Source organism: Coffea arabica, chromosome 5c, assembly GCF_036785885.1.
Source record: "Coffea arabica cultivar ET-39 chromosome 5c, Coffea Arabica ET-39 HiFi, whole genome shotgun sequence".
NCBI lineage: Eukaryota > Viridiplantae > Streptophyta > Magnoliopsida > Gentianales > Rubiaceae > Coffea > Coffea arabica.
The window spans coordinates 39,297,497-39,321,432 of NC_092319.1; the positions used below are offsets into that span (position 1 = coordinate 39,297,497).

At 36.1% G+C, this 23,936-nt stretch overlaps 3 protein-coding genes across 5 annotated transcripts; 2 read left to right on the plus strand and 1 right to left on the minus strand.

The window, feature by feature from the left end:
- Positions 1-478: 478 nt before the first annotated feature.
- Positions 479-8,236, plus strand: LOC113688331 (ribosome biogenesis protein NSA1). 3 transcript variants are annotated; one of them, XM_027206134.2, is made up of 12 exons: positions 479-767; positions 931-1,046; positions 1,731-1,760; positions 1,846-1,982; positions 2,189-2,368; positions 2,485-2,548; positions 2,643-2,750; positions 3,853-4,006; positions 5,634-5,723; positions 6,070-6,125; positions 7,124-7,181; positions 7,644-8,236. In XM_027206134.2, the coding sequence occupies exons 1-12, from the start codon at positions 686-688 to the stop codon at positions 7,949-7,951; spliced, it is 1,383 nt and encodes a 460-aa protein (XP_027061935.2). In that variant the 5' UTR covers positions 479-685; the 3' UTR covers positions 7,952-8,236. The 3 variants fall into 3 exon arrangements, with proteins under 3 accessions (XP_027061935.2, XP_071906976.1, XP_071906975.1); XM_072050875.1 differs by lacking the exon at positions 7,124-7,181 and having other exon boundaries at positions 490-767; XM_072050874.1 differs by lacking the exon at positions 1,731-1,760 and having other exon boundaries at positions 544-767.
- A 1,946-nt stretch (positions 8,237-10,182) lies between these two features.
- LOC140007335 (uncharacterized) lies at positions 10,183-10,548 on the minus strand. Its single transcript, XM_072050068.1, has one exon. It carries the CDS (start codon positions 10,546-10,548, stop codon positions 10,183-10,185), a length of 366 nt encoding a protein of 121 aa, XP_071906169.1.
- A 6,962-nt stretch (positions 10,549-17,510) lies between these two features.
- LOC140007336 (uncharacterized) lies at positions 17,511-20,293 on the plus strand. The gene is made up of 3 exons (XM_072050069.1): positions 17,511-17,913; positions 18,073-18,409; positions 18,568-20,293. The coding sequence occupies exons 1-3, from the start codon at positions 17,511-17,513 to the stop codon at positions 20,291-20,293; spliced, it is 2,466 nt and encodes an 821-aa protein (XP_071906170.1).
- Positions 20,294-23,936: the final 3,643 nt, after the last annotated feature.

Genomic DNA, 23,936 nt, shown 5'->3' on the forward strand with positions numbered 1-23,936 from the left:
GGGCTTATATTGATTGCATGACAAAAGAAGAAGTGGCGAAAAATATTATGAAAGCAAAAGGAATGGAATGCCCTAAATATGAGAAAATGATAAAACGTCGACGCATGCAAGTAAGTATTATTGTTAAGTAGCTCATATAATTTTGTTAAGTATCTATACATGGAAACCCTGCTTTGGCTCATGTCTCGTGCTATTTCATGAACAATGAAATGTTTCTGTATCTCAAATCTCACCCCTTATAATTTGTTTATTTGTTTTTTAACTTAAATTGAATAATGGGTGCCTAACAAAAATACTCAAATTGTCCAAAATATATGTAAATTTTTATTATCCAATCCAAAATTAATCCAATACCCAACTTATCCAATCCAACCTCTCAAATTAGTGAGTGAGTTGGGTGGGTTATTAGGTTTTGGGCATAATTGTCAGATTTAGCCAATTAACTTTTAAGTTTTGCCAGCCTCCTGAAACTGAAAATTTCAGGCATAACCGCCGCCAACACCTCGTCGTCGTCGGTAGAAACCCCAAACCACCGACGCTCCTAAACCCACCACCCTTTTTCCCGCCGGAGTGCGAAAGCCAACCGTTGATTATCCAACTTAACCTCCAACACACTCCTGCACTGATTATCCGGTTAACATCTTTCGAGAAAATTAAAAAAAAAAACCCAGAAGAAAAAAGAACAATGCCCCGAACTAGTACTGTAGATAACCCCGGTTGCCCTCCACTTCGAGCTTTAACCTTCGATAGTCTTGGCTTAATCAAAGGTACTAATACTAATTTGAACTCAATTACTGCATTTTTAGTTATTTGTTCATTTATTCTTGTCAAAGTTAGTTTTTTTTTGGGTGAAGATGTGATATCCCTTCTGATTTTGAGCTCATGAATTTAGTATTTTTAATATTTTGGGTTTTTTTTGGTTGTTAATAGTTATTGAAGCTAGAGGGCAGGAAAAATCAGTTCCTAAGGTGGTGGAAACGTGGGGGGAACCTGATTCTACTAGAGCTATTGTTGCTGCATCGATTGTCGACCGTTTGTCAGAACCTGTATGAATTTTGTGAATCGCTTGATTTGATTAAGTGTTCCTGTGACTGAAATGTTTGGTAGAATAATTTCACTTGGTAAAAGCTGTTCTCTTTGAAAATTTTATGCTTTTTTCAAGGAAAGTGGAGATTGTGGGTTAATTGGAACTGAATGCAAAATTGAATAATGAATTGTTGGATAAGAAGGTGTATAAATTTGGAGAAGTGCCCAGCTTGAACTTGAAATCTGTCAAACATACTTGCAAGTTTAATCACCATGTTAATTGTTGATGATGCTTTTCATTGGCCACGACGGATTGTAAAAATGATGGAAGTATGAGGTGCACCATGCTTGCAGGCCTACTATTGCTTATGATTGATCGTTCTGCATAAGCAAAGCAAAATACAGGTTGCATTTACAATGGAAAATTCGACTTTTTTTATTGGAGAATATAATTAGTGACTTTTTGTGGAGTTCTGCTACTGTATTTTACGTATATCTCTTCGCTTTTTGTAGGCATGTTTACTGTTAGCATGGGATATTTGGTGATAAGGGAGTAATCTCTATAAGCATGCATATAACTGAAATATATCAGCATAAATTTACTTTTAACACATTTTTTGCTGTTATGATTTTCTATTAACTGCTGAAATGTAGTTGCAATAAAGTCTACACTTGTTTTGATTTGTTTTGCTAATGTGTTGCAGCTGTTAGGTGTTGCTCGAAAAAATGGTTTGGTGAGTCATTTCTCTTCACATATTAAACCAAGCGATTTGTCTACTTTCCCAAGTAACTCTTTCTGATTTCATGCCAATTTTTCAGATTGAAATTCTCAGTTCTGTCAATGGAAACCTTCAAGCTTCAATTCCCAATGCTAGTCAAACTGATGTATGTCCTGAAAGTGACGCCATTGTTGGTTTGCATTTGTTCAGGAAGCAGAGTATTGAGTCATCATCCAGGTAAGATCTTGACATGCTTTCTGTTAATGTAGAATTTTACTACATTGGTCTTGTTTACTTTCAAAAGAAGATAGTCGAGCATACATGGACATACTTAAAACCCTGGTAGCCCAAAAGCTACAGTTTATTTGACACATCTTGCAATATGCTGTTATTCTTCAGTTTCATTTCTTTAATCCTATTCAATTTCTCTTTCCTTGTTTTAGATTATGTACCTTTCTTACATGTACAATTAAAGGGCGCACAACCATGAGGTCTATTGAAATCCCCCAATCACAAACAGATAGTATAGGTGATGCTACAGAGACTACTTGGAATGCGTGTGGTTCTGGTGACATCTTATTTGCCAAAGTGGATGAAAGTGAATGCTATGCATTATTTGGAGGGTAAGTATTTGTAAGCTTCAATAGGATAGCATCCATAATGCATTACTATAGAGAATGAATGAACTTTCTGGTGATTTGGTTGAAGGTCTCTGGAAACTTTCTCTTTTGTAATATAGGAAAGGAGTTGAGGTTAATATATGGGACCTTCACACAAGTTCAAAACTCTGGAATGCCAAATCTGTGAGTTTTTCCTTTCTGTATATGTGATTTATGTGAAAGACTTTCCTAAAGTTGCTGGCTGAGGCATTTGGTTGCCACTTTCTATCTTCTGCAGCCTGTTAAAAACAGCCTTGGCATATTTAGCCCAACATGGTTCACGTGTGCATCATTTTTAGGCAACAAAGATCACCGGAAATTTGTGTCAGGCACTAACTTTCACCAGGTATTTTCTAAAGGAATACAGTTTGATCATGCAGTCAGGTGCATGACTTTCACCTACATCAAGGATGTAATTTGTGCCTTAACTTTTTATAATTTTATATTCCACTAGAAGTACATTTCCTTCCTTCTTGATTGTTGGGTTTTGATATCTCTTAAGTACTTAGGGATCTCCATTTCTTGTTTTAAAGCAGATGTGACATGAGCAAGTGACTTTTTGTATTCAGAGTTTCTCCACAATATTTCATCAATATTTTTGCACTTTTTTTTGGCTCTTCTCATTTTTCAGAGATTTAAAGGGATGGCTCAATTTTGTGTTAAATGATAATAATCATAGTAATATTAGTAACAAGAGTTATATTTCTGTATTTATACCTACCATGAAATGCATTGCTACTTGTTTAACTGCTCTGTCCTGGTAAAAATCCTGTCAAGACTTCTATCTCTAGATTTTCTTCCCATACACTAAACGAAAGGGAAGCTAAAATTTTTTAAAGCAATCTGCTCTTGTTTTGGTTAATTACACAATTGACTGTTCTTATGAGTTCTAAGTAAGTGTCCAGTGTGCTTTAGGGCAAAAGAACCAAGAGCCTAGCACTTTTTATGCACTGAAGTAAGTGATCTTTCTAAGTGCAAAAACTGGAAAAGCCAAAAAAGAAAATGATCCTTTTACAAATTTGGTCTTTGATTGATCTCTGCTGCTCTTTTAAACCATTGAATCTTTTTTCATCTAACTTTAACCTTTAATTAAGTTGCATAAAGAGTTGTCGGGTGAGAAGCATTGGTTAAGTGGTTATGAATAGGGAGAAAGCAAATGCCCTTTGTTTTGCAAACCTTAAAAGTGTGTTGCTTATAATTGTAGCCTTTCTGTCTTCGTGGTAATCATGTTATGACAGAAGTTTCGTGGAAATTTGTGGTGTTATAGTTTGTTAGCACTAAACTGAGTTGACTGGAGAAGCATGGTTTGTTGCCTACATGACGTAGTTGTGAATTTTAAAAACAAAAAATCTGGACTCTTCCCTGTTATTTTCTTTGGGGAGATCATATTTCTGCCGCCTGTTGTTGTCTCTGGCTGATCAGAAAATTCTACATAATGATTTCTGCAGGTCCGTCTTTATGATGTTTCTGCTCAACGAAGGCCCATCATGTCATTTGACTTTCGAGAGACCGCTATCAAATCTGTTGCTGGAGACCTAGATGGACATGCAATTTATGTTGGAAATGGATCAGGAGACTTAGCTTCTTTTGATATTCGCACAGGTTTGGAGCTTCATGAGCATCTAATCTCATGCTTATCTTGTTTCAAGTTCTTTTTATTGTTTGGTTGTATTTTTTCCCCATGACTGAGATTTAGTCCAAAAAATTACTGGTTGCCTACAAGTTATAAAGGCTGATATATGAAATTTTACGCTATTGAAAATATTTATTTGTGGTATCACACTGTGTCATCATAAGCATGCCTCTTAGATCTGTTTATGAGAGTTTTGGCTGGAGTGGAACATGAAGTATGAATGTAGAAGTAGCCATTGGCCCAAAATATTGATATTCTGTTTTTGAAAATTTTGGTCGATTAATTGTTCATTTCAAATTAAATAAACTGGCAAAGATCAAGTACTTACATGTTTATACTCATTGATATGGGGTTTGTGCTTGGCTTCAGTTCTTATTACTCCCTTGTAGATTCTTGCTTAGTTTTGGTTCTCAAAAATTGAGCAGCCTAAAATCCACTGCCTACATTTTGTTGAGTTCTCTATTGAAGTGAATGTTTGTGGGCAGTTTAACTTGGCCTCTCTTGGTGAGTGGGGTGAGCATTGAGGTCAAATTTGAATCGCCACATTTACGTGCTTGCAGTTGGGTTCTAAATTGATTCTGTTTATGCAGTTTTGGAATGTTTCCCTGATAGCCATGACTTTTTGTCTGTTTATTATTGATACAATGTGGAATTAGAAGATTGGAATACTTAGTTTTGAATTTTCTGGTTGATATGTTATGCATCAAGCTGGATCTATGGAAATTAGTCTTAAGTCGGGCTGTATCTATGAACAAAGGAAAAGACTGAAGATCGTCCATGGAGGGGAACAAGTGAAGCATTAAATGAAATATGAGATTTTTTAATGGAAAAAAGTTGTGAATGGTTACACTACAATTTCTCATCTCAGACTAGGGATGTCAGATGGTTCCATTCCATATGTTAGTTGGTGCAAAAAGCAGGCTACAGTGCCAGCATGAATTGTTCTAGATAGTAGCTAATTGATGTTTACTTAAGAGGAGATAATATAGATTAGCTCTGTGTCTTTATTGTTTTTAGTTTTTAGATTGTTGAATATGGGTTCCACTATCCCAAAAATAATATTACTGGTAATAATTGTTGTTAGTATATGAGATCAAGTCGAAGTCCATGTACTAGAGTCTACAACAGTATACTGAAATTATACTAGTGCTTGTAGGGATTTCTGTAGAAAATGCATTGAGTGCAGTATCATAAGCCTTTTCACTTTCCCTACAAGAGATTATTCTTTTAGGTTATTAAGGCAAGTGTCTTTTAATTGTTTATGTTAATAATTTGATTTTATCAACCTCTTTTACTCATCCCCAAATAAATAAATAAGTATATAAAGAAAAGATTCATTGCACCTCCGAAATCAGTGCTGTGGCCTTTTCATATATCTTGGCTAAGCTGTCTTCATCCATATTATTACTTATACCATACTTAGTGTCACTAATTCACATCTTCTCATTTATTTAATTCACTTGCGAATTCTTTTATTTCTCATGATCCCTAAGTCACAAGATGTAGTCTGCAACGGGCTTTTTTTTAGAGAAGCCTGGAATTGCTCTGTGTTTGATGAATCAGTTAAGTTTAATGTTTGATTTTTGTGTATCTCAGGGAAACTGTTGGGAAGTTTCATTGGGAAATGTTCTGGAAGTATTAGATCCATAGTGAGGCATCCAGAACTTCCTGTGATAGCATCCTGTGGTAAGTATTGTTTCTTCTTTAACTCCAGACAAAAGTTCCCATTACACTTTTGAAATGTCAATTTTTTTTCCTGGGGAGGAGGAAGAGTGGGGGGAGGTGTTTGGCTAATTTCTCCTTGTGACACCCTGTCCTCCAAAGCATTAGAGGCCCTGTGTGGGCGGAAAGCGATGTTATCAGACCCATTGTAATCCATCGTTTGTTGTATCATGAAAGATATCTTAAGCCATCCTCTCATTTTCAATTTTGATGTAGCTGAACCGGAGTAGCAGCTCTTAGACAGTTGCAGCTGATTCCAAGAATTGTCTTTTCATGAGTTTGATTGCTAACATAATGTACTCTTTTTCAGGGTTGGACAACTATCTGCGCATTTGGGATATAAATTCACGACAACTTTTGTCTCCGGTAATTTTTGAGACTATTAGTTGTAAAGTTGTTGATGATCTCACTTCAAAAACTCTTTCCTTTTTGCTATCATCAATATGCATGTTATTTTTCCCCCCTCCCTATCTGCATGTCAGGTTAATATTCTGTTTTGTTACATTTGTATCCTGTTGTGTCCTCCTTTCATTGAGATGTGGAGGAATAACCTCTGCTACCTAATTCTGTGGGTTACACCTTGCTGAGAAGATAGTACTAATTTACTGGGAAATTTTGCTTATGTATGTGTACTATTCTAAGGACAGCTATTTTCGCACAAGTGCGGCTATTGTTTGATAGGTTTTTCAATAGAATCTTTGTTTTCTCTATGAAATCTGCTGAAGTTTGACTGTGTAGGGGATTTTCGTTAATGACGAAGATCTTATTTTTGTTGTTCATTTGAATGATTCCTGATTCCATGAACTAACTTGGATTAAAGAAGCTGAATGGTTTAATTGGAAACAAGCATTAAGATAATGTGACAAGTCAAACTGGATAACAAATTTAGCTATGTTGGCCGTCTAGAGTAACATGTCGTTGGTTGAGGGCTGCAGTGGCTCCTTGTTCAAATTTGGAGTATATATACGTCTTAAGAAATGCAGGCATAGCTTATCACTGGCTTTTGTTTCCTTTTTTATTATAGCCCTCCTCCCACCCCACTTGGTTTCATTAAATCCATGGAGAACTAGCCCTATGCAAGTCCCTTCCCCTCTTTAAAGTTCTAAACTGGAGGTGTTGAAGCATTTGTATCTTGAAATCAATTTTGTTTGGACTTGACCTTCAACAATACATTTAGGTCTTACATTTTGAGGCCAATTAATTAGGACGCCTTCTGGAGCTAGGAGGGTGTGTGAAAATAAAGTTGAGTAAAATGTAAATATGGTGCTATTTTTATTCAGGATTCACTTTTTCAAACCCATTTTTCTTTGTTGAACAATTTTTTTTTCAGTATTTTAACTTTTTTCTTTCAATGTTTTATGCAGGTTTTCTTGAAGCAGCATCTTCACGATGTTGTTTTTGATTCTTATTATAGAAATGGAAGTGAGTCTATTCTCTTTTGTTAATGTTGCTTATGTTGAAACTGCAATGTGGACTGATCTCAATTAGTGTGTGATTCAGAGTGCACAAATTGAGCATCTCTGGATATGAAGTGATTTTTACACATTTTCCAGCTTGCTGCTATACACTTTTTCTGCTGGGTGTGGGTAGTGTTGCATGTTATAGATGAAGACTTAGGATTAATTCTTTTTCCCCATGAAGAACTGTTTCCATTTCATGAGCGAACCAAGTCTCTGTTCTGTATTAGTCTCCTTTTCCCTGGTTGAGTTTTTCCCCATCTTATCCCTTGTTCATATAATTTGACTACAAAAAGTGGCCTGTTCAGTAGAAAGCTCCAATATTATAGTAACATTGTATTTAAAAATTGCCCAAGAGCCAGCTCAGCTAGTATGGCTGGAGGCTGACAAAATAAAAAAGTTTTGAGATGGAATTTTGCTTGTGCAGAAGAAGTTGCTCCTGCTGATTTGCCACAACAGGAACAAGCTCCAGACAACATATCAGATGGAACTGATGAAGGTGCACTACCTGCGAAACGGAAAAAGGCATCCACAATGCACAAGGGAAACAAAAATCTCAAGTCAAGGAAAATAAGCAAGAACAAGGATCTGCTGCCTCAGCCAAAAGATTTCAGTGAAATACCAGATAGAGTTGTTGAGGAAATGGTATCAGTGAAACGTAAAAAGGCATCTAAAGTACACAGTGGAAGCGAGAAAGTCAAGAAAAAAAAAGGAAAGAACAGCGATTTGCCATAGAGTGATGAGTTCCTTAATTAATGAGCTGCTTAACTAGTCAGTTGGAGATGAGATGCATCAGGATCAGTTTTCGCTCTGGGATCATAAATGTAAATCTTCGGTTCCTGTTGGATAGGATGCATGCTGTAAGTTGTTAGCAGATTGAAATACTCAACCTCAGCTCTGGAGGGTAGATGGATCCTAGATGTTTGGCTTCTATAGATTCCTTTTGACTGTAGGATCTCAAATTTTGACTCTCAGCATTTCATGCTAAAAAATCTGCTTCTAAAATGATTGTTTTATTCACTTTGTTTTCTTGTCTGTGCCATTTCTGCCTCTGATTCTGATTGTGGTTATCTGTAAAGGGATGATATCAGAAACCTCCTTGGAAGTTTCTCCTAATATCACTTGGCTCCCTTGAGCTTTTAAAAATATCAGTTACGTTCTCTAGTAATTGTAAAAAGATTACATTAATCCTCAATTGATACATAATTCACATGTCAAACAGATGAAGCCCAAAAATTGAAAAAAAGGAAACAAAAGTCACTTTCTTCTCTTTTTTTTTTCTTCGATATCCTTTCTTACTCATTTTTTTGGATGACTATGCAATATCTTATTTGTAAATTATAATAAATTGAATTTTGTTTAATTTTTTTCCTTTTTGTGATTGTGAAAGAGTTTGATATAATTTATTTATTTATTTTGAGTTGATTTTTATAATGATCATAACAATTTGAAAGTTTGGGCACTAGTTGAGAAGAAGTTGAAAAAAAAAATAAAGTTCATAAGAAATCGGTTTTGAGCTTATATGAGTTAAATTGGTACAAGTGTATTTCGTTGCAAATATTTCTTTTATTTTTTAAATTTATATTTTTATAAGTTATAACATTATGATGTGTTAGTACTAGTACAGATTGTTTTATCAGTAATTATTTTCTTGAAGTAGATGAAGTGGTTTAGAAATATTTTTATTTAGCAAATAAAAGAGAGCCAATTGATCAGAATATTGTTAAATGCCCAAAAAGTCTGTCAAATATGGTGGCTAGGCTTGGTGGTATCAATATATGCCCATTGCGCGGAGTAGGCGTGACAGGCAAGGAAATTTTTTTTTTTTTAAATCTTTCTGGCCATCGCACAATGTAGGAACGGTCAGAGAATTTAGAAATATTTTTTTTTAAAATCTAACTAGGCGTCGTGCCATGTAAGAGTGAGATCCAGGCAATTCAGAAAATCTTTTTTTAAAAAAATTTTTAAAAATAATCTAAACAATTCGATAAAATTTTTAAAAACAAACACTGGCCTCGTAGCATTTTAAAGGATGCAAGATAGAAGCTTTAAAATTTTGATCCGAATATTAAAGGATTTAGGATTTTCTTAAAGAATTAGGGTTTACCATTTTAGCAAGCTTAATTATATAACATGCTTAAATTATTATGATTTGTTAATTTTAAGAAATGGTTTAATAATATGATTTAAGTGATGGTGTAATAGATGGAAGTATTGCTTAATATTGTTATGATTTTTTAATTTTAACTTTATGATCTATAATTCACATAAAATGTTAAAGGAACCGTAATTGTGTCAAAAAATGAAAAATTACAACAAGTATTGCAATTTATATATTTAATTTTTTTATATAAAATGCAATCTCATATTGCAAAAGGTTCTTATAATATCCATCCTAAATAATACTGTAGTAAGAGATTAACACAAAAGGGAAAGACAGAAATGCAACACAATGCCAACAGAGCACAGATCCAAACAATCAATGCATAATCATCAATCAAGATAGGCTAAAACAAACATCAACCATAAATTATACTTAAATAAAATCATAACTATGACAAGAAACATCTTTGATATAAGATTCATAGACTTTATAAGCTGCTTTTAGAGTACGCATTAATTTACCAAAAAGAAACAAATTCAACATAATTAAGTCACTAATCCTTATAACATACTGCTTTTTATTTTAAATACTCACAGAGTGCTTAAATCATTAACTTAACTAAATCTAAACCCTAATTAATTCATAATTAAATGTCAAGAGTGATAAAATTAGCAAAATAATACCATCATTAGCATATAAATGAAGGCTAACTATCACTTTTTTTTATTGCTAAAACCAACATTAACAAAAATTTTTCCCTACATTAAATCCATGATGGGATATTTTCTGAAAAAGAAAAAGAAAAAATCTACAACAGGTAAAACACTAAAAATACAAAACCTTTGGCATTTTACAGTTGCATTCAATGGGCAACAAGAACATTAAGATTACTACTATCGCTAATCGGGCCGGGCTCCTGGGCATGACCAACATTCGGGCCAACAAAGAGCGGACCCTTAGCGGCCACGAGTTTCTTCCTCTGAGGGCAGCGAGGACCATAGATCCGGGCCGAAAAGCAAGGAGAAGAGGGCCCGTCAGAAGGCCCAATCTGTGGCGGAGTTGCTGGTCGTGGAGGAGACGAGATCTGAGTTGGCTTTGAGTCAACCCGGTGAGTTCTGGCGCTGATTCGCGAGTCTCTCAGTTGGGCTAATGCCCCAGGCTTTAAGTACCGGAGATACGCAGGCGATTCCCCCCTTCTTGGAGCTTGTCTCCTGGTGCGGCTGTTCATGGTTAACGATGGAGTTGCGGGAAGTATCCGGTATGGGTGGGGTTTTTTGGGTTGCGGGGTGGGCAGTGGGCTAGGGGATGGGGGAAGTGCGTGTTTTGGAGGGTGTGGGAGTGTGTGAATATATACAGAAGAAATGGGTGGATAGGGGGCGGGGGAGGCGGGAAGATAAGGAGGGAAAGAAGGGAGAGGGAAAGGGAAACAAGGGCTGATTTTGAATTATTAAAAAAAATGAGAAAAAATGTTAGGAAGGATATTTTAAGCTTTCGAGCGCGGGATGCAATGCAATGGAGAAACGGTCTTTGACTATTGCGGAGTAAATAGTACGGAGTCGGTTTTGCCTTCGATTGAGGAATGAGGAAGAGAATTGATTCTTTGATAAGTATTGTACTATTGTCATCTCTTGGGATTTTTTGGTATTTGAAAATGTTTATGTTTGGCATTTTTAGCATATTTTGTAGCCAATCATACGTATTTTTGAAATTCATATAGTAGGATTATATTAGATTATTTTATAATTTCGTGTGTGTACGAGTAGACAATAAAAAAAAGTGAGATAGTTATTGGATTTTTAAATTTGTGGTATAGAGTTACATTCGAAATTTTCATAATTCTATCTATTTATGAACATTGATTAAGGAATTGCATCGAACATAAATTATATGTGCTTTATTTTTTTAAGAAAAACAAAGATTTTCTCCTTTCTTTTTTCCCTTATGGTTTTGGCCTTTTAGATGATTCTAGCTAAAGTAATCTTTAAATTAGGGCTGCAAACATGTTTAGTTATAGATTTTATGAAAATTTTGATATCATTAATTAGTGCATGGCAATTCCTTTTTTTTGAATGTTACAGCTAAAATTTTTAAATTGGGATTGAAAATGAATCGAACTCAATTCAAATGTTTGCGAATCAACTTACTCAATTGATTCTTTGATAAGTATTAATCATCTCTTGGATCTTTTTTTGGATTAGTTTTTTTTGGAATTATTTTTGAAATATTTTATTTTAGCAATGTAGGTAAAAAACTTTTATTGTAAATGAGTTATTTTTAAGCTATTTTTGATATTTTTGAGGTTGTTTGTATTTTTGTATTACTGTAATATTGTATATGAAAATTTTGTTTTTCAAAAAATGATCAATCCAAACAGAAAATGTTTTATTTTTGGCATTTTTAACATAATTTATAGACAATCATACGTGTTTTTCAAATTCATGTCATAGTTTATATTAGATTATTTTATAATTTCGTGTGTGAGTAGGCAATAAAGAAAAAAGTAAGATAATTATTGGATTTTTTAAATTTGTGGTATAGAGTTACATTTGAAATACATTCAAAATTTGTGGTATAGAGTTCATAAATCTATCTATTTATGAACACTAATTAAGGAATTATGTCGAACATAAATTATATGTGCTTTTATTTTTAAGAAAAAAAAATTTTCTCCTTTCTTTTTCCCTTATAATGGTTTTGGCCTTGTAGATTCAATGCACCTTAATTTCTTTACACTACTCTAGTTAATGTAATCTTTATATTAGGGTTGCAAATATGGGTGTATTCGAGCTTAGTCGAGCTCGAGTACTGCTATATTCGAGCCGAGTCGAGATCGAGTACTGCTATACTCGAGCTCAATCGAGTCAGAGAATCTCAGCTCGAGCTCGAGCTTGATAGAGTCCTTAAAAGCTCAAGACTCGACTCGATAAGGTTTCGAGCTTTATCGAGTTGAGTAAACTAATCAATCAAGCTTTTTGATCAATCTTGTAAATTCAATATAAATTATACCCATAACGGTCATTTTATAATTATAATACATATATATTATTTTAATTATATATATTATTTAAATTATACTATTCGACGAGTAGCTCGTCAAGCTATGAGCTTTAAAAACTCGAGCTCGAATGTATACTCGAGTAACTCGAGACTCGGCTCGAACTCGATTTGATCGAGTTCAAGCCAAGTCATTGACCAAACTGCTCGCATGAATCCCTAGTTGCAAACGTGTTAAGTTATAAATTTTTATGAAAATTTTGATATAAGTAATTAGTATATGGCAATTCTTTTCTTTGAATGTAGCAGCTGAAATAATTTTTAAATTGGGATTGAAAATGAATCGAACTCAATCAAAATGTTTGTGAGCCTACTTGGCCAAAGTTTGAGCTTGAATTACATTGACCAAATTTCAATCAAGCTCAAAATAGCTCATATAAATGAGTTGGACACGATCATAGAAGTATAGAACATAGTAAACTTTACATATTTTCATTGTATGTAATTTCAGTAGAATATCCAAGAATTAAACGTTATTACTAAATTACCCAACTATTGGATGCACTTTCAAAGAGACAAAGAATACTCCAACAAATACAAAACAGAAGCCGTTTCTTCTGTCTCCTTATCCTTTTCATCGTTTTTTTGTCTCTTCTCAAAATTACTTTTGTTCCTTTTCAGATCTCTGTTCTGATTACCATCCAAAGCTAGTTTAGCTGTGCCATGGGCCATGGCTAACTACATTGCCATTCTTTGTGAGACAAGAAAAGGATACAACGGATCTTTTGTCATATTCCCGTGCTGCTCTCGTCTCATTTTTTATTATATTACTATTTTTTTTCATAAATATCATGTTTTAGTTTTTTTTTATTTTCTTAAAATTCAATAACTATTAATTGAGTAAAAAATAAATACAACAGTATAAAAAATAATATATAATGAAAATTTTAAAAATAAGTAGAAAATTCATTTAAAAAATCTCAATTTTTTATGCATTTTGATTTTTAACTTTGTTAAATATTGTGCATTATTCAGTTAATAGTCATTAGATATTAAGGAAACCAAAAAGAACTAAAATACGACGTTTACGAAAAAAGAATAACAATATAATAAAATGTGGGATGGAAGATTCATTGCGAGAAACGGATCATAGCTAACTCAAGTTTTGCATTCCTGCAACAATTTAAGTATAAGCAAAATATTAGCAACAGGTTTGGATCTTCATCCTTCTCCACCCTTCTTTAGCCTTCATCATGGCGTGTTCTTATAAGTCACAAAGCTCAGCTTCCAATTAAGGCTGAGCTTTTTACATCGTCTATCCCTGCCCAAGCTACAATCAGGAGGCCTTTAGATCCTAACTACAATGCCCAAAACCCACCATTCTTCTGCATAACTTCTTCACTTTCCTGTTGTATTAATCTTGATATTTCCATCATTCCGTCAGGTCATTTTTCTGTCAATGCTCACATAATTGTTGTTGTTGATATTATGGATCACATTGTGGATTGTTATTCAACACCTCATGAATATAATGACTGCCTTTACGCCTTCCATATTTGCCACAAAAGACTTGCTTTTAGCTTTATGCCATCTTTTCCTTCTTTACCTTTGTACATCCTTCAAACTTGAGAAAAAAAAGGTATCCTTCTTGAATGACAGTTACATCGTTCTTGTTGTGAATGCATGGCATTTTTAACTTCACGAAATCAATCGAAGTTAGATCCGAATCCAGTTGATTCTAAACATAGAAGTAGAATTTCGAGCTGATAAAATTTTCATTTCCTCTCTAGTCTCAATCTATATTCACGTGGACCTTGAAAGGAGCTAATTCATTTAGCCGTTTTCTTTCATGGCAAAGTTGGGAGGCCAACAAACAAGATAGAAAAACCCTTAGTGGGATTAATGATTGTTTGATTTATTTATTTTTTATAAAACCTAAAAATATTATTTATTCTTGATATTTGTTACGCTTACGCTCACTATAATTTTGACTGAGGCCACGTCTTTTTGTAACGCATCATGCCGGCCCGTAAGGATAAATTAACAGGGGAAAACCATGGGCTGAGTTGGCCACTTAAGTCCCTCCTTGGATATAGATTTCTCGACCTGCAATCTTATCTAGGTTTTTTTAAAAATTTTGGAAGTAGAAATAGAAAAGAAATTATCGTGTTAATAAAAAAAGAAAGAAAAAGAATTATCAGCACGTTGAAATTGAAAAAGAGATCTTTCAAACCTCCTATTTTTCCCTTCATTCACTAATTTGGTCACTTTCAGTCGGAACATTCCCCTTGCACCAAAGGAGACTAAACCAGCATGCCAAATTTAAATTTCGTTTTGGCTTCCCTTAACATCAAAGAGGAGTAGGGGACCCTCTAAAACTTGTTCAATATACAGACAAGCATATTAATATATTTAGTCAACCGACGACATTTTTTTTGTGGACAGCTAGGGAATTTTATTCTTGATAGCTAGTGACTTTTCTTCTTACTTTTCCTTTAGAAGAACGTTTATGATATGATGTGGCTTCTGTAGTCTAGAAGCATAAAATACGAAGTAATCTACACAAATATCCTCAAGATTGTCACATGAATTAACTGAAGTTTTTGATGCTAACTAATTAGGCTAATTCATGATCTGATCAAGACATAGTTATCAGTTTTCTGAAACTTGAAAGCATCGGACATAACTAATCTTTAATTGATATTTGAGGAAAGTGTTTAAAGATTTGGGGTGTTTAGGACATCATCTATTCATCTCAACTTGTCTTATAGTTAGTGATTTGTTATAGTGAAAATAAGATACTGTTTATTTGCTAAAAAGTTTATCCTGGGGCTTGAGGAACAAAAATTGATGCATTGGAAGCCAAGTCAAAACAGTTAGGTTGTGACTTACATTTACCTATTAAAATTTGAGTTTGCCAAGGAATTATGATACCATTTTTATTGTGCCAGTCAACTGCAAGATATACCTTAGAATTCTATTTGAGCATAATTTCGAGATGGGATTAAGTTTAGAGTTTCCTTTCATTCATATTATGACAATTTTTTAAGGATAAAATATCAAGGAAGCCCCTAAACTATGTTAATTGTGTACTTTTCATTCCTCACCTATTTCAAGTCTCAAGTTGGGTCCTCAATAATTAATAGTGTCAAGTTTTAATTCTTCAATTTATCTCCATTACTAGAGGTGACGGATCAAAGTAAAATTTTTGGCAGATGAAACCAAAAAAATGGACTACATAATCCAAATTTCACACTTTAATTGTTGACGAGTCAATTTAAAATTTAAAGTAGATAGGGGTCAAAAGTTAACAATTAGAATAGTTTAGGAACTCCATAAAAAATTTACCCAAAGGATTAACTCTACTTTACACCCCTGAACTTGTATCATTTTTTTCAATTTACACCCTAAACTTTTAATTTTGGACGCTTTCACCTTAAACTCTCAAGTTTGTCTTATTTAAGTCCAATCAATAATTATGTTCACATAATTAACGAGATAAAGGGAAGTGAAAATTGACAATGACTGTTTTATTCCAACTATGATCTCTTAACTTTTTTGACTATAGCACATCATCATTTATTTATACGGTTTCAATTACTAATATTGTTGGCAAAATTAACGAAATAAAAGATGGTGTAAATTAATAACAATATATTAATTTATTTTTTGCTATAATACCTTGGTACCTTTTTATTGCTTTTGGCATATTGTGATTGATTTATTGGATCTTTTATACCGTTAATTTTGCAAAAGTTGTCATTGACTAGACTTAAATAGAATAAACTTGAGAGTTTAGGATGTGAAGTATCCAAAGTAGGAAAGTGATATAAGTTCTCAATTTTAGGATGTAAAGTATTCAAGTTAGAAAAGTGATATAAATTACAAGGGTGCAAAGTGGAGTTTGTTCTTCACCCAATATATAATAGGTGAAAAGCGTGTGTTAAAATGGAAAAATATTATTGAATTTAATACACCTTAAATTTACCTGTCGGACATCTCTGTCATTCACCAATGGTGACCGTTTGACCAGTTCGATGAAGGCCTAATCCGTGACAAAGGACCATGACCTAAACCAAAACTAGAAATGGCAACAGGGTGGGGTTGCGGTGGGGGAGGTTGCTCACTAATTCCCCCTAACCGTCCCTACTATGTTCTGGGGCATCAACTGGGCTAATAAAATTTTTTTATATAAATTTTTTATAATTAAATTTTAGTAAATAATTAAGTATTAAAATATCAATACATCATCAAATTGTTATTTATTGTAATTTTATAATTGAAACTCGTAAAAATAATCAAACAAAAACTATTTTAATATAATCTAATGTGATGAAACAAATACAACTAGAGTAGTCAAGTTTTCATTTTTGATACAAATACAATCACTAAGTTATTATTGTGTTTTTTTTGACAAAAAAAATGTTATTGTATTAAGTATAATTAGGAATTTAATATAAACATATTAGTAAGTTTAGTATAGCTAATTAATAATTTGTATTAGTATACATGTATAATTAATAATATAATTGATAATGTCAATTATATTACATATACTAATATACATTATATAATACATATAACTAATAATATCATTATCATAAGTTTGTAACTAATTAATTTAAAAATTATATATATAATTATATACATATATATTTATTAATTTTTTTAACGACCCCTACTTCTATACTGGGAAAAAATCCCCTCGGGCCGCCGCCGCGGCCGCCTCAATCCCCACCTCATTTGTCTCGTGGAACCCGACGCAATTGCTATCCCTAGCCAAAACCAGCTATTCAATAAGTTGTTGCCTAAAGGACTGGATGGTTGTCAGGGACCTAGGCGAATTATACCGTTTCATTCACTGAAGTCTGCGTTTTAGGAATAAGTGGTTTGGCCAAAACGGTGCCGTGGGACTAATGCTGTTAGTTAGTTATGTTTGTTATTCACGTGTATTGATTTTCTACTGATTAGGCCGGTTATAAATAGTAAGCTTGTAATAGAATCAGGTTTAACAAAAGATATAACAGATTTGTTCTCTTTCCTGTTAACGTCTACTCTCTCTCCTCTCCCTCGCATTCTGTTCTTTCCAATTCTCCTCTCCCTCTCTAACCGATTCAGCAATTTCCCCAATTTCTGACCTAGGGCTCTGACATCTGGTATCAGAGCAGCCGATCCTTGGCTGCGAAGACACTGGAAATGGCGGAGAGCACCAGATTTCGCACTTTGGAAGATCAGCTCAAGAAGCAGGAAGCTCGCCTGCAGGAGATGGTGGATTCGGTGGCCAGCGTACAAGCTGCGTGCCAACACCAGTTTCAGGAAGAATTAGAGCAGAGGAGTTCGCGGCTGGAAGCGCTCGTAGGAAGCTTGAATCAGAGGTTTGACTCCATTGAGCTGAAGTTCAACAGCCTACTGACCGCAATGTTGAAGGAGAAAGGATGCGCAGAGCTGGAAACGAGGATCTCGGAGCCGCTATTACCAACTCCACCTCCGCACATGAAGCTGGGGAATCCGAATGGTGCTCAATTCGCACCACCAGAGAACCGAAGTAAGCAATTCACCCCTATCTTGCCAAGATTGGAAATGCCTATGTTTGCTGCTGGTAATCCTAGGGAATGGCTTAGGAAATGTCAAAAATATTTTACGAATTACCAGATTCCTGATAACCAAAAAATAGAGATGGTAGAAATGTTCCTCGAGGGGAAGGCCGACAACTGGTTTCAAGGCGTGAAACTTGAAAGGCCTTAACTCTCCTGGACAGAATTTAGTGATTTATTGTGTGAAAGATTTTCCGGTAAAGGCTCTCGAGATGTGATAGAAGAATTCAATAAACTTCAACAAAAGGGGGCAGTAGAGGAATATGAGGAGAAATTTGAGGAGCTTAAAACTCTCATGTTGCTCAGAAATCCGAAACTAGATGAGCTTTATTTTGTCTCCAGCTTTATCAGTGGGCTGAAGGAGGAAATTAGACCAATGGTGAAGATGTTTAAGCCACAAACACTAGCCAAGGCCTTCGAAGTAGCTGAATTACAAGAGTGTTCCTTAGAAGTGCAAGCAAAGCACTCGCGAAATGCTGGAAAAATGGTGTTGGAATCCAGGTTTGGGCTGTCTAAGAATATATCTGGTGGACTTCCAGCTCTTACCGTATTCCAGCCATTACTCCCAACAATAACAAACAGGAAAACGTGGCTAGGGAGTTTAATAAGGTCTCGGCCGAGGACATCCAATATAGGCGCAAACACGGTCTATGCTATAGGTGTGGTGAAAAATTTGGCGCGGGGCACCGATGTAGGACAGGGAACTTGAATTGCTTGGATCTTGAGGAAGGGGAAGAAACAGATTTCGAAGACGCTGAAGGGGAACAAGAAGAAAACACTGGGAGAGTTGCTGAACTAGCAGAGGTTTCTCTAAATGCTTTGAATGATGCCATGAGCAGGAAGTCTATAATACTGCGAGGTAACATGGGAGGACTACCAATAAAAATCTTGGTGGACACTGGGGCTTCGAACAGCTTCATTCATTTTGGACTTGCTAAAGCTTTGTATTTACCTCACCGCGAGGTGACTCCTTTCACAATCACTTTGGCAGATGGGACTGATATTACTAGTGGCGCAGTTTGTCCAGGAGTCCAGTGGCTGATACAGGACTATCAGTTTCGATTTGACCTGAAGGTAATGGAATTAGGGACTTGGGATATTATCTTAGGGGTAGATTGGATGTACCAGTTCAGTCCTATTACGTTTGATTTCCACAGCCTTAGCATTTCTCTCAGTAGTAGTGGGAGTTTATTACACTTGCAGGGGCTTGTCAACCAGCCTGTGATGGAATTGGTAAGGGGCAAGGACCTCAGGACTTTTATAGAAGAAAAACGCAGGCATTGTGCAGCCTTACAAGCTGAATCACAGCAGCACCAGCAAGTAGATGTCCCTGAACAGGTAGAAGCAGTTCTGCGACAGTATCCGCAAGTATTCGCCACTCCGACGGGTCTACCACCGGAAAGAGAGTTGGATCACCAAATCACTCTCAAACCAGGAGCGGAACCCTTCAAACTTAAGCCTTACAGGTACCCTCATGCACACAAAACCGAAATAGAGAAGCAAGTGGCGGAAATGCTCTCTAGCGGTATCGTTACTTATAGCAGCAGTCCTTTCGCCTCTCCGGTGTTGCTGGTCAAGAAGAAAGACAACTCATGGAGGTTATGTGTGGATTATCGGAAGTTAAACGAGTTGACGGTCAAGGACCAATTTCCCATACCCAATATAGATGAACTCCTAAATGAATTGCATGGGACAAAGTATATGTCTAAGCTGGACCTTCGGGCTGGTTACCACCAACTCAGAGTTAAGGCAATGGACACGTACAAAACTGCCTTCCAGACGCATCATGGTCACTTCGAGTTCTTGGTCATGCCGTTTGGTTTGACGAACGCTCCGGCTACCTTTCAAGCTTTGATGAACCGCATTTTTCAGCCTTACATGAGGAAATTTGTGTTAGTATTTTTTGACGATATCCGGGTATATAGCCCCACCCTGGAGTCGCATGTTCAGCATCTCCAAATCGTCCTTGGAGTCTTGGCTGACAACCAATTGTTCTGCAAACGATCTAAATGCTCCTTTGCCCAAACTTCAGTGGAGTACTTGGGACATGTGATATCTGGAAAAGGCGTAAGCATGGACAGCTCTAAGGTAGAATGCATACTTTCCTGGCCGGCACCACAGTCTGTGAAAAAGCTGAGAGGATTTTTGGGATTAACCGGGTATTATAGAAGATTCATCAAGGGATATGGGGTAATCAGTAAACCGTTGACACAGCTGTTAAAGAAGGACGGGTTTGTATGGAATTCGGAAGCTCAGATGGCTTTCGAAGACTTAAAGAAAGCCATGACGACGGCCCCCGTACTGAGCATGCCCGACTTTGAGATACCTTTTGTGGTTGAAACGGATGCCTGCGGAGTGGGAATTGGGGCTGTCCTAATGCAGTAGGGGCACCCCATAGCATTCCTCAGCAAAGCTCTCGCAAATCAGAACTTGGGAATGTCGGTATACGAGAAGGAGCTCCTTGCGTTGGTGTTGGCTATCACCAAATGGAAACACTATTTGGTCGGCCATCGCTTCATCATTCGGACGGACCACCAGGCTCTCAAATACCTGCTGGAACAGCGACTTACACACCCGTTGCAACATAAATGGCTAACCAAGTTGTTAGGCTTGGACTACGAGATCCAATATAAGAAAGGCAGTGACAACGGAGTGGCAGACGCATTATCTAGACGACGAATGGTTGATCAAAGTGCCGCACCTTCAATCAAACATGGAACTTTGAACGCTATCTCTTCTGCTCAACCAGCATGGGTACAGGATTTGCTAGACAGCTACACAGGAGATGCTATAGCTCAAGAACTTATTCCACAATTGTTGCTAGATCCTTCCTCCAACTCGGACTACCAATTGGACAAGGGACTGTTGAAGTTCAAAGGTAAGTTGTATGTGGGCACCTCAAGTGGAATCAGAGATAACCTTATCAGGGCATTGCATGCATCTGCCGTTGGGGGACACTCCGGCCAGAGGGGCTGCCTGCAAAGGGTGCAAGCTCTGTTTTACTGGCCGGGCATTAAGAAAGACGTCATACAGTTTGTGAGATCATGTGACGTGTGCCAAAGGAGTAAGCACGAAAACGTCCCATATCCCGGCTTGCTCCAACCACTACCGGTTCCTCAGCAGGCGTGGTCCCAAATAACTATGGATTTCATCGAACAGTTACCCTTATCTCAGGGGTTTGATACGATATTCGTGGTAGTGGATCGTTTCACCAAGTTCAGCCATTTTATGCGTCTCTCTCACCCTTATTCAGCTCAACAAGTGGCCACAGTGTTTCTTGATAATGTGTATAAACTTCATGGCTTACCAGAAGTTATCGTATCTGATCGAGACCGGGTGTTTCTTAGTGGATTTTGGCAGGAGCTGTTCAAGCTACTGGGGACCAGACTTCGTTATAGTTCCTCCTATCACCCACAAACGGATGGGCAAAGCGAACGAGTTAACCAATGCCTGGAAACGTATCTCAGATGTATGTGTAGTGAGCACCCAACGCAGTGGAGTGTTTGGCTGTCAACGGCGGAGTTCTGGTACAACTCAAACTTCCACACCAGTTTACAACTTTCCCCCTTCGAAGCACTATACGGGTACAAACCAGCTCACATTCCCTTGGGACCTTTCCACGATAGTGTGATTCCAGCTGCGGTGGACATGGTGCAAGAACGACTACAGATCACATCACTGATCAAGGAGAATTTGGCCAAAGCGCAGAATCGGATGAAACACTATGCGGGCAAACATCGCTCCGAGAGGACTCTGCAAGTAGGAGAGTGGGTTTTTCTCAAATTGCAGCCGTATAGACAACAGACTATAGCAATCCGAAGGAACCTTAAGCTGTCCGCCAAGTACTTTGGACCTTTTCGCATCATTGAAAAGGTAGGAACCGTGGCTTATAAGTTACAATTGCCACCTGGAGCTAGAGTCCATCCGGTATTCCATGTTTCGCTGCTTAAAAGAAAGATTGGTGATGCTCAGACAGCTGTACCTGTCTTACCCGAGCTTGATGCATCTGATCAGTGTTTGCTGCAGCCTGAGAAAGTGATGAAGCGTAGGGTAACCATGAGGGATTCTCAACCTGTGATACAATATTTGATCAAGTGGAACCATCTTCCAAACTCTGAGGCCTCCTGGGAAGATAAGAGCTTTATTGATAAAATGTTTCCAGATTTCAAAGCTTGAGGACAAGCTTTCTTTATGAGGAAGGGATTGTCAGGGACCTAGGCGAATTATACCGTTTCATTCACTGAAGTCTGCGTTTTAGGAATAAGTCGTTTGGCCAAAACGGTGCCGTGGGACTAATGCTGTTAGTTAGTTATGTTTGTTATTCACGTGTATTGATTTTCTACTGATTAGGCCGGTTATAAATAGTAAGCTTGTAATAGAATCAGGTTTAACAAAAGATATAACAGATTTGTTCTCTTTCCTGTTAACGTCTACTCTCTCTCCTCTCCCTCGCATTCTGTTCTTTCCAATTCTCCTCTCCCTCTCTAACCGATTCAGCAATTTCCCCAATTTCTGACCTAGGGCTCTGACAATGGTCCAGTCACCTTTTTAACTTGTGGCGAGCACGTTCTTCTGATATCATCATATTCACTACTACGTCGTTTTGGGCTTTCCAATCGGAGCACGTGATTACCGCAAAGACAAGTGGTAGCGTAGGCAGTGGACCTGTGGAAGTGTACAAATGTTAAATGGCCTCGAAAGCTTCCTTTGTGGCAGATGACCTACAGCATTTTTCCACTACGGGACCATGTAGAAATATTTGCAAATGAATCTCAAAATTGCTACTTTTGCCTTCTATTACAAATAAAAGTTATAGGGTTAAAATTTTAGGAAATGGAAACTAAAAGGAAATAACATAAATTTGCTAGAAAATTTTGTCGTCTTTAGCATCTCAAAATTATAACGGGTGAAATTTGTAACATTTTGATTTTGAAGACTTCTCCTCCTAAAACGTAAGAACTCTTTGGATGGCTAAAATTTTCATATAATTAATATTTCGTTTGTATTATAAAAATATTTTTCAATTCAACTTTTAATATTCTCAACTATTTTTTTATATCATATATACATCACATCACAAAAAGTATTATAGCAATTATTTCAAATTTTGTATGTTAGAACCTAAAACAATAAACTTATTGGCTCTAACTTAAGTGAAAACACACGTTCTAATGACATATTTGGAAGATATATTTGTCTAAGCAAAAAGCCATTAATTCGATCGGATATACTAATATGTAAATTGCAAGTTTAGAAATTATTGTCTTTTCTTTAAAAACAAAAATGAATGTTGATTCCATCTTTCTCCATCAAAATTTGAAAATGTGAAATTTTTTTCCCTATACATAATCTATAGCTAGGAATGGCAACAAACCGATTTTGGGGCAAGGGACGTTCTACAAAAGTTCCTGCCGCCCATGCCATTTCCCTGCTCGCCCCAACCCATGCTCTACCCCACTATCCCCTTGGACGCACCCGCTCTATCCTACTATCATTATTATTATTTTTATTTGATTTAAACTTTTCATTTTATATAGATCTAATAATAGTTTTATTAATTATTTTTTTTGAAGTTTTATTAAAAAAATTACATCATTTTATCATGACACCATAACATGTTATTTATTTCATACAATATATTTATATAATAACAGTAATATAGCATTTATTTCGTATTATACATATATATATTTTATATATATTATACTATATTAAGAAATAAGCAGAGGCGAGGTAGGGGTATGCTTCCCCACCACATTTTATGTGGGGAAAGAAAAATTTCCTCTTCCGTGACAAACGCTCACCCTTATAATCGTCCCTATTTATTGTTTAAAATTAACCAATTAAGTATCAAAAAAGTTTTTGTTGCCCTTTCGTTATCCTTTTAAGTGAATCTGATTTGTCATCATTTTAGAAGTATGGGACGGAAAAGGCCGCTAGGGCCAAGCGGGTTGAGAAAGCTAGAGCAATTTGTTAGCCAATGACTAAAAAAAGAAGTGTCAAATATAAACATGGGATAATTTCAGAA

Coding starts and splice junctions, on each gene's coding strand:
- LOC140007335 (XM_072050068.1), bottom strand. CDS start 10,548: ATGAACAGCCGCACCAGGAGACAAGCTCCAAGAAGGGGGGAATCGCCT.
- LOC140007336 (XM_072050069.1), top strand. CDS start 17,511: ATGGCGGAGAGCACCAGATTTCGCACTTTGGAAGATCAGCTCAAGAAG. Junction 17,914..18,072: donor AATGCCTATGTTTGCTGCTG/GTAATCCTAGGG, acceptor TCTCCTGGACAG/AATTTAGTGATTTATTGTGT. Junction 18,410..18,567: donor AAAATGGTGTTGGAATCCAG/GTTTGGGCTGTC, acceptor TCTATGCTATAG/GTGTGGTGAAAAATTTGGCG.
- LOC113688331 (XM_027206134.2), top strand. CDS start 686: ATGCCCCGAACTAGTACTGTAGATAACCCCGGTTGCCCTCCACTTCGA. Junction 768..930: donor TAGTCTTGGCTTAATCAAAG/GTACTAATACTA, acceptor GGTTGTTAATAG/TTATTGAAGCTAGAGGGCAG. Junction 2,751..3,852: donor CAGGCACTAACTTTCACCAG/GTATTTTCTAAA, acceptor TGATTTCTGCAG/GTCCGTCTTTATGATGTTTC.